Genomic DNA, 10,832 nt, shown 5'->3' with positions numbered 1-10,832 from the left:
ATGATGGGGAGCATCGTGGCTTTTAAAATTTTTACAGTCAGGCTGCTTCTAAAAGGCAGGAATTAGAAATACCTCCCTGGATACAGGTAACACTGCGTCGCAGAACGGAGACTGCTGTTTGTCGTGGGATTTACGCTCTGAGTCTCACAGACAGGTTAAACATATGTAATCTCAGATTATTTAGCTTTCTATGAAAATTCTCTCTATGAGAAACTTCTTGAATAAATAATTTATTTCATTCATGTCCATTTTTTAGATGTGTTGAATCTATCATGTTTTTGCTAAACTTATTTATCTATTTTTCATTTTTCTCTTACCAAACACCAAGAAACCGTGAAAGAGCAGAAGCATCGTCAGCTTCTTCAGCCCTTATTAACACGTTGCTGTTAACACCAGGAGCCTCAGGGAGAATTTTCACAGCTCTCAGATAGAAGCGGCACGACAACACCTACCAACTCTGGTTGGTAAACCCTTAAATGGAAACACAGTTTTTTGTTTTTAGGTTTAAACCGATTCTGCTCATTACATTTATGGACAGGTGCAGCCAGATGTTGAGGTGATCCGTGTGGTGGCCTGAGGATTGGGTCTCTGCTTTTTGCAGATGATGTGATCCTGTTGGCTTCATCAGAATGGGATCTCCGGGTTTTGCTGGAGCAGTTTGCAGCTGAGTGTGAAGCAGCTGCGTTCAGAATCAGATCCTCTAAATCCGCGACCATGGTCTTGAGTCGGAAAAGGGTAGGATGCCTTCTCCGGTTCAGGGATGAGGTCCTGCCTCAATCGGAGGAGTTAAAGTTTCTCGGGGTCTTGTTGATGAGTGAGGGAAAGATGGAGCTCGAGATCGATAGTTGGATTGGTGCTGCGTCTGCAGTGATGTGGGCGTTGTACCGGTCTGTCGTGGTGAAGAGATTAACTGGTCGATCTACGTTCCTACCCTCAACTACATTCACAATCTTTGGGTATTGACCGAAAGAATGAGACTGCAGATACAAGCGGCAAAAATGAGTTTTCTCCGCAGGGTGGCTGGGATCTCCCTTAGAGATAGGGTGAGAAGCTCGGTCATCGGGAGGGGCTCAGAATAGATCCACTGCTCCTCCACATCAAGAGAAGCTGAAGGGATTATGTTTCTCAGCTGGCCAGCGAACCCCTTGGGATCCCCCCCTGGAGGAGCTGGCCAAAGTGGCTGGGGAGAGGAAAGTCTGGACCTCTCTGCGTAGGCTGCTGTCTCCACGACACGATCACGGATAAGCGGACAATAATGATGGATGGATAGATTTAGCAAATATCACATTTATTGAATTTCATGTATTTTGTAGATCATAGCAAACTATTAGTAATTAGCGACAAGAGGATTCTTACGTTTATGAAATGCCTGTCTTGAAAGGTGGTGGGTCTTTTGACGCTATTAGTTGTTTAATGTTCTGTGTAAAAAATAATTGTGACCACCGCTTGTTTATTATTAAGTCACAAAGAATCGATAAAATTTTATTTGACCTACATTTGACCTACTTCCTGACTGGCTAGAACTTTCCAGCTCACTAACTCAGGATGTAATTAGGAGCAACGTCTCACGTCAAACAGGTAATTTATCATAATATATTTGACGGCCACTTGAGTCTAATCATGACATTTGTTTTGATTTCATCTTAATTTATTCCTTCATTACGTCTTGCTTTTCTGCAAACTGCTGGATTTCACATGTAAGGAACTCCAAATGCTTGCTGCCATTATATGTGAAAGGATATTTGATAAGGTTGATGATAATAATATTAATAATACTAACATGTATTATGTCATTCTTGAACCTTGTGGCCAAGGCTGCATGTCTAGATAAATACAATGTGGAGCATAAAAAACGAGAATGTATTCCTATGTCATACATGTAGCCCTGTAGTGAGAAGATTATAGGAAGTGTTACCCCCAGAAATCTTTATGGGCACAGAACCTCAGGAGGCAGAAACATGGATAATGGATCCTCAGGAGGCAAAAACACAGGTAACGGAACCTCAAAAAGAGGCAGAAACACAGGTAACTGAACCTCAGGAAGCAGAAACACAGGTAATGGAACCTCGGGAGGCGGAAACACAGGTAATGGAACCTCGGGAGGCAGAAACACATAGTGGAACCTCAGGAGGCAGAAACACAGGTACTGGAACCTCAGGAGGCAGAAACACAGATAGTGGAACCTCAGGAGGCAGAAACACAGGTACTGGAACCTCGGGAGGCGGAAACACATGTAATGGAACCTCAGGAAGAGGCAGAAACACAGGTAAAGGAACCTCAGGAGACAGAAACACAGATAATGGAACCTTAGGAGGCAGAAACACAGATAATGGAACCTCAGGAGACAGAAACACAGATAATGGAACCTTAGGAGGCAGAAACACAGATAATGGAACCTCAGGAGGCAGAAACACAGGTAAAGGAACCTCAGGAGGCAGAAACACAGACAATGGAACCTCAGGAGGCAGAAACACAGACAATGGAACCTCAGGAGGCAGAAACACAGGTAATGGAACCTCAGGAGACAGAAACACAGATAATGGAACCTTAGGAGGCAGAAACACAGATAATGGAACCTCAGGAGGCAGAAACACAGGTAAAGGAACCTCAGGAGGCAGAAACACAGACAATGGAACCTCAGGAGGCAGAAACACAGGTAATGGAACCTTAGGAGGCAGAAACACATGTATAGGAACCTCAGGAGGCAGAAACACAGGTAATGGAACCTCAGGAGACAGAAACACAGGTAATGGAACCTTAGGAGGCAGAAACACAGATAATGGAACCTCAGGAGGCAGAAACACAGGTAATGGAACCTCAGGAGGCAGAAACACAGGTAAAGGAACCTCAGGAGACAGAAACACAGATAATGGAACCTCAGGAGGCAGAAACGCAGGTAAAGGAACCTCAGGAGGCAGAAACACAGGTAATGGAACCTCAGGAGACAGAAACACAGATAATGGAACCTCAGGAGGCAGAAACACAGGTAAAGGAACCTCAGGAGGCAGAAACACAGACAATGGAACCTCAGGAGGCAGAAACACAGGCAAAGGAACCTCAGGAGGCAGAAACACAGACAATGGAACCTCAGGAGGCAGGTACTGGAACCTCAGGAGGCAGAAACACAGATAATGGAACCTTAGGAGGCAGAAACACATGTATAGGAACCTCAGGAGGCAGAAACACAGGTAATGGAACCTCAGGAGACAGAAACACAGATAATGGAACCTTAGGAGGCAGAAACACAGATAATGGAACCTCAGGAGGCAGAAACACAGGTAATGGAACCTTAGGAGGCAGAAACACAGGTAATGGAACCTCAGGAGGCAGAAACACAGGTAATGGAACCTCAGGAGGCAGAAACACAGATAATGGAACCTCAGGAGGCAGAAACACAGATAATGGATCCTCAGGAGGCAGAAACACAGGTAATGGAACCTCAGGAGGCAGAAACACAGGTAATGGAACCTCAGGAGGCAGAAACACAGGCAAAGGAACCTCAGGAGGCAGAAACACAGACAATGGAACCTCAGGAGGCAGGTACTGGAACCTCAGGAGGCAGAAACACAGATAATGGAACCTTAGGAGGCAGAAACACAGGTAATGGAACCTCAGGAGGCAGAAACACAGGTAATGGAACCTCAGGAGGCAGAAACACAGGTAATGGAACCTCAGGAGGCAGAAACACAGGTAATGGAACCTCAGGAGGCAGAAACACAGGTAATGGAACCTCAGGAGGCAGAAACACAGATAATGGAACCTCAGGAGGCAGAAACACAGGTAATGGAACCTTAGGAGGCAGAAACACAGGTAATGGAACCTCAGGAGGCAGAAACACAGGTAATGGAACCTCAGGAGGCAGAAACACAGGTAATGGAACCTCAGGAGGCAGAAACACAGGTAATGGAACCTCAGGAGGCAGAAACACAGATAATGGAACCTCAGGAGGCAGAAACACAGGTAATGGAACCTCATGAAGAGGCAGAAACACAGGTAAAGGAACCTCAGGAGACAGAAACACAGATAATGGAACCTCAGGAGGCAGAAACACAGACAATGGAATCTCAGGAGGCAGAAACACAGATAATGGATCCTCAGGAGGCAGAAACACAGGTAATGGAACCTCAGGAGGCAGAAACACAGATAGTGGAACCTCAGGAGGCAGAAACACAGGCAAAGGAACCTCAGGAGGCAGAAACACAGACAATGGAACCTCAGGAGGCAGGTACTGGAACCTCAGGAGGCAGAAACACAGATAATGGAACCTTAGGAGGCAGAAACACAGGTAATGGAACCTCAGGAGGCAGAAACACAGGTAATGGAACCTCAGGAGGCAGAAACACAGGTAATGGAACCTCAGGAGGCAGAAACACAGGTAATGGAACCTCAGGAGGCAGAAACACAGATAATGGAACCCCAGGAGGCAGAAACACAGGTAATGGAACCTCAGGAAGAGGCAGAAACACAGGTAAAGGAACCTCAGGAGACAGAAACACAGATAATGGAACCTCAGGAGGCAGAAACACAGACAATGGAACCTCAGGAGGCAGAAACACAGATAATGGATCCTCAGGAGGCAGAAACACAGGTAATGGAACCTCAGGAGGCAGAAACACAGATAGTGGAACCTCAGGAGGCAGAAACACAGGCAAAGGAACCTCAGGAGGCAGAAACACAGACAATGGAACCTCAGGAGGCAGAAACACAGGCAAAGGAACCTCAGGAGGCAGAAACACAGACAATGGAACCTCAGGAGGCAGGTACTGGAACCTCAGGAGGCAGAAACACAGGTAATGGAACCTCAGGAGGCAGAAACACGGATAGTGGAACCTCAGGAGGCAGAAACACAGGCAAAGGAACCTCAGGAGGCAGAAACACAGACAATGGAACCTCAGGAGGCAGAAACACAGGTACTGGAACCTCAGGAGGCAGAAACACATGTATAGGAACCTCAGGAGGAAGAAACACAGGTAATGGAACCTCAGGAAGAGGCAGAAACACAGGTAAGGAACCTCAGGAGACAGAAACACAGATAATGGAACCTTAGGAGGCAGAAACACATGTATAGGAACCTCAGGAGGCAGAAACACAGGTAATGGAACCTCAGGAGGCAGAAACACAGATAATGGAACCTCAGGAGACAGAAACACAGATAATGGAACCTCAGGAGGCAGAAACACAGGTAATGGAACCTCAGGAAGAGGCAGAAACACAGGTAAAGGAACCTCAGGAGACAGAAACACAGATAATGGAACCTCAGGAGGCAGAAACACAGACAATGGAACCTCATGAGGCAGAAACACAGATAATGGATCCTCAGGAGGCAGAAACACAGGCAAAGGAACCTCAGGAGGCAGAAACACGGATATTGGAACCTCAGGAGGCAGAAACACAGGCAAAGGAACCCCAGGAGACAGAAACACAGGTAATGGAACCTCAGGAGGCAGAAACACAGGCAAAGGAACCTCAGGAGGCAGAAACACGGATATTGGAACCTCAGGAGGCAGAAACACAGGCAAAGGAACCTCAGGAGGCAGAAACACAGAAAATGGATCCTCAGGAGGCTGAAACACAGGTAATGGAACCTCAGGAAGCAGAAACACAGGTAACGGAACCTCAGGAGACAGAAACACAGATAATGGAACCTCAGGAGGCAGAAACACAGGTAATGGAACCTCAGGAAGCAGAAACACAGGGAATCGAACCTCAGGAGACAGAAACACAGATAATCGAACCGTAGGAGGCAGAAACACATGTATAGGAACCTCAGGAGGCAGAAAAACATGTATTGGAACCTCAGGAGGCAGAAACACAGACAATGGAACCTCAGGAGGCAGAAACACAGACAATGGAACCTCAGGAGGCAGAAACACAGATAATGGATCCTCAGGAGGCAGAAACACAGGTAACGGAACCTCAGGAGGCAGAAACACAGGTAATGGAACCTCAGGAGTCAGAAACACGGATAATGGATCCTCAGGAGGCAGAAACACAGGTAACGGAACCTCAGGAGGCAGAAACACAGGTAATGGAACCTCAGGAGGCAGAAACACAGATAGTGGAACCTCAGGAGGCAGAAACACAGGCAAAGGAACCTCAGGAGGCAGAAACACAGATAGTGGAACCTCAGGTGGCAGAAACACAGGTAATGGATCCTCAGGAGGCAGAAACACAGGTAATGGAACCTCAGGAGGCAGAAACACAGGTAACGGAACCTCAGGAAGCAGAAACACAGGGAATCGAACCTCAGGAGACAGAAACACAGATAATCGAACCTTAGGAGGCAGAAACACATGTATAGGAACCTCAGGAGGCAGAAAAACATGTATTGGAACCTCAGGAGGCAGAAACACAGACAATGGAACCTCAGGAGGCAGAAACACAGACAATGGAACCTCAGGAGGCAGAAACACAGATAATGGATCCTCAGGAGGCAGAAACACAGGTAATGGAACCTCAGGAGTCAGAAACACGGATAATGGATCCTCAGGAGGCAGAAACACAGGTAATGGAACCTCAGGAGGCAGAAACACAGATAGTGGAACCTCAGGAGGCAGAAACACAGGCAAAGGAACCTCAGGAGGCAGAAACACAGATAGTGGAACCTCAGGTGGCAGAAACACAGGTAATGGATCCTCAGGAGGCAGAAACACAGGTAATGGAACCTCAGGAGGCAGAAACACAGGTAACGGAACCTCAGGAAAAAGCAAAAACAAAGGTAATGGAATTTCATGTAAGGTTGAGTCACACTGAATGAAAAATAAATAAACAGTAAAACTTACTGATTGACACACTTTAGTAGCAAAATATTATCCTGAGGGCTGAACATGAAGCCAAATTAATTTTTATGAAGTTTTCCTCACTTGTTCCACATATAGGCCCCTCAACCAACACACACACACTCTCACACAAACACACACACACACACAGTTTTTAGCTGAAGTATTTTTGTTTTTGAGTGTAGCCTACAATGCTACATGCTGTAAAACTATGCATGCTAGCAGCGAGGCCTTGAGCACATTCAACCTGTCTACAAATGCTGCACTTGTCAGAACATCTCCATACTACTCAACAATTTCATCCCCCACACACTTCCCACTGAGTCTAGGCTGTTCCTCACAGCGGCACGGTTAGCTTTAGACCCAATTCAGTCCAGCAAGAGCATATTATAGCTGTTCTAAAGCATTAGCCATCAAAATCATTGACAAATCTGCCCACAAATCACTGCAAATGAGTTTTAGCCCTCATATTCAGAGGCAAACCTCGATCTGGGACTGATGTGAACTCAGCTGGTTTTCATAAGCCTTTATTTGTGTCCACAACCATCATCGTCAACTATGACGCTGCCGAATCTCTGTGGGATTACACATTAGCAGACACGCTCTGAAGCACAAAGACTGAGCGACACAGCTGCATGCAAAAGGCGGGGAAGACGAGGGATTTGCTAAGGGCTACCCACTGCTCTTACATTAGGCTTGTTGTGCTGTTGATTTTTGGATCACAGTGGGAACGTTAGGCCGACTGCACAACGACTCAAGGGAATCCTGGACTAAAATTAATGCTTCGGTTTTTGGGCTGCATTGCGAGATGGCAGAAGAACCATTTGTGTGTGTGCATGGAAATCTCTTTTTATAGAAGTTTTTACAATAATTTGATTATTATAAGTTAGTTGCAACTTTCTCTTCCCTGCGTGGTTTGAGAAAGAGCCGTTAGTGTAATGCTCGCTCTCCTCCCGACCCACCTCTCACCATCCATCATGACATTTACTGCACGGCCCCTCAGATAAACACCTGATGAGATGAAATATTGATCTTTCCCTCAACGTAATCTCTCTGTCTTCACCACACGCACGCACACACGCACACACACACACACACACACACACACACACAAGTGCATCCTCACAGCTTCAGTGTCATCGCCTCTGTGTACTTAAGATGCAGTTAAAATGATTTGTGTGCATTGTGTGTAAGAATCTCACCGGCTTTGTTTCTGTTTTTCATATTTTTCATCGGGCTGACAGGAGGAGATAAGATTTAGCTTGAACACTGCTTTAACTAACTGCCGTCTAAAGCAGATGGAGGTGATGTTTAAAGTTCACAGAGCAAGCCTCAATGAATCAAAGGGCTCTGGAAACTGGGACATGTCTACAGGTGTTTCTGTGTCTGAATCAGGCTTTGTCTCCTATGGGAGATGCGGCTGCCAGCAGTGCTGCTGCTGCAAACCATGTGGTGCCTTTAAGCCCAGAGCAAGTGTTGAGTGTTCTTGTTGTGCAGTGCCTGGACAGCAGCCACATTGTTTTTTTTTTCCATTCGGAGGACACAAAGGTGCAGCTGGATGCTGGATTGGGTCCAGTTTGGTGACATTACGCTGGTATCTGCTTCTTGCTGATGACACAGTCCTCCTGGCTTCAGTGAAGCGTAAATGCTGCTGTGCATTGGAGCTGTCTGCTGGCGGAGCACGTTGTGGATCAGCACTCCTGCTAAAAACTGGGCCACTAGTTCAGTTGTTGGGTTTGTTGACTCATGTTTTCAGATGGAAAAGAATGTCAGCCTGCCCTACTAACATTTAATAGCTTCATATTTAATATCTTCTATAACCTATGATGGTCTCTAGAGGTGACGAACTTACTGAGGGTTTTGGGAAGCTACATTAGATTTGGTGAAGTGGCCGAGACTCCAAGTGAATGCTAAAATGCTGTAGTTCGGAATAATCTGGTTAATCAATGTGTCACGCCCTGTCCTTTCTCCCCATTCTGTTTAGTTCTGTGTCCATGTTAATTGCTCCCACCTGCCTCTCGTCTCCAAATCACCCAAGGTCCCAGCTTTTCCTATATTTAAACCCTGTTAGTCCATTTTGTCTGGTTGGCTCATTGTTTCATTGTCCAGTGTGTGTTCAAGATTAAAGACTCTAAACTCATTCTGGTTTGTCTGCCTGCCTGCTTCCCTCACCTGCATGTGGATCCTTGTATCTGCCTCACTCACCGGCACGTTGTGACAGAATGAGCTAACCCCGAAAAGGATCCAGCGGGGAGGTTCTTCCTTGGGAGTGTTTGCTCCAGTTTTTAACCGCTTCTCCTCCTCTGGCCTCGTCTCGCCACAGATGCTGTCGCCGAACCCTGGCTGCGACGATCCCCTCCGCCCTCCCGGAGCTAGATGTGAGGTTGGACCAGGAGACACAGCGAGACCGCTCCTGCTACGTGGGCACCAGACTGGCTGTGTGCTCCCCCGGAGCTGGCCCACGGCTTTGGGAAGGATGCCGGGCTCCACCGTCACCCCTGGTCCCAGGACGGAGCCGCGAGCTCGCTGCAGCTCCGGCTCGGCGCGCCAGCTTGGACCCGCCGCCAGTCAGACCAGCAGCCCCGTCTCCGGTCCAATCAGTGCCTCCGTCATCTGCAGGCAGAGGGACCACGACTACAGCCCAGCTGACAGAGCTCGCCGGCCTCCAGGCGGAGCTTGGCTGGATCCATCAGCTCGTCAGCCTCCAGGAGTTCCAGCTGGACACCCTATCCTCCCCGACTTACCAGGAGAAGGTTCCGGTCCAGTCTGCAGCTCCCTCATCTCTCGGCCAAAGGATCGAACCCGCAGTCCACCCAGCATAACTCGCCGGTCTCTGATCAGAGCCTCAGTCTCCAGGAGCTCCAGCTGGACAATCTATCCTCCCTGCTCTCCAAGTTTCCAGCACCACCAGTTCGGTCAGCTTCTGTCCCAGCGGTGGTCCCGGTAGGTGCACCACATCCAGTTCCAGTGGTGGTCCCGGTGGGTGCACCACATCCAGTTCCAGTGGTGGTCCCGGAGGTCGCACCGCATCCTGTTCCAGCGGTGGTCCCGGAGTTTGCACCGCATCCGGTCCAGCCTGTCCAAGCAGTCCCCTTCTGTAGCAACTCCTCTTCCACTCCAGAAGCCGGCGGTCCAGAAGCCGACGCCCCCGGACCAGAAGTCGACGGTCCAGAAATCGGCGGTCCAGAAGTCGACGGTCAAGAAGCCGACGTTCAAGAAGCCAACGGTCCAGAAGTCGATGGTCCAGAAGCCGACAGTCCAGAAGCCAACGGTCCAGAAGCCGATGCTCCCGGACCAGAAGTCGACGCCCCTGGACCAGAATTCGACGCCCCCGAACCAGAAGTCGACGGTCCAGAAGTCGACGGACCAGAAATCGATGCCCCCGGACCAGAAGTCAATGGAGGTCGACGCCCCAGTCCTGAAGTCGACTCCCCTTCCAGTCCTGTGGTCGATGCCCTTTCCAGTCCTAAGGTCGACGCTCTCCCCAGTCCAGAGGTCGACGCTTTCTCCAGTCCGGGTCCTTTTCTAACCCGAATGTTTGGTTGTGTAAACGCATATCGGAATATCCCCATTAAAGCGTGTGTTCTGCGCATGCTCTGTTCGCAAGGAATCTTGGTCTTTTGAGTAGCGAGACGTCTTGTAAGCGCCAGAACACCGGAAGTAAACAACAAGTTGGGAGCAGCATAGCGACTTTTGGAGTGACGAGGAAACCTGTCTTCATCGGTCTGGTGAAAAGTATGAACATTATGTCTTTTGTTGACGGCCGAAAGCACAGAGACAGCGAAATATGACGCATATTGCGTCTTGACGTAGTCCATACGTCCTGATGCTACCCCAACGTCCGCATTTAAATCGGGTTATGCAAGTTAGGGGTAACTCTTTCTATTTATGCTTGTAAACGGGTTATTCTGATCAACTCAGAAACCAGAATACCGACCTTAACCCGATCATAACTCGGATATTGGCTGCATGTAAACATAGTCCCAGTTCCAGTGAAAGTGCTTGGAATTGGAATGTCTACCAATGCCACTACTTGGTGATTCTTGTGTCATC

General features: G+C 48.2%; 2 protein-coding genes across 2 annotated transcripts; both read left to right on the top strand.

Moving 5' to 3' along the window:
- Positions 1–4,206: 4,206 nt before the first annotated feature.
- On the top strand, positions 4,207–5,047 carry LOC139062738 (period circadian protein-like). Its single transcript, XM_070544401.1, has 2 exons — positions 4,207–4,546; positions 4,896–5,047. Exons 1-2 carry the CDS (start codon positions 4,207–4,209, stop codon positions 5,045–5,047), a joined length of 492 nt encoding a protein of 163 aa, XP_070400502.1.
- A 108-nt stretch (positions 5,048–5,155) lies between these two features.
- On the top strand, positions 5,156–5,740 carry LOC129154679 (variable charge X-linked protein 3B-like). The gene has a single exon (XM_070544400.1). It carries the CDS (start codon positions 5,156–5,158, stop codon positions 5,738–5,740), a length of 585 nt encoding a protein of 194 aa, XP_070400501.1.
- The last annotated feature ends 5,092 nt before the right edge of the window (positions 5,741–10,832 follow it).

This window comes from Nothobranchius furzeri, chromosome 14 (genome assembly GCF_043380555.1).
Source record: "Nothobranchius furzeri strain GRZ-AD chromosome 14, NfurGRZ-RIMD1, whole genome shotgun sequence".
NCBI lineage: Eukaryota > Metazoa > Chordata > Actinopteri > Cyprinodontiformes > Nothobranchiidae > Nothobranchius > Nothobranchius furzeri.
Note: the sequence above shows the minus strand (reverse complement) of the source record. Positions and strands in the feature narration are given on the sequence as shown.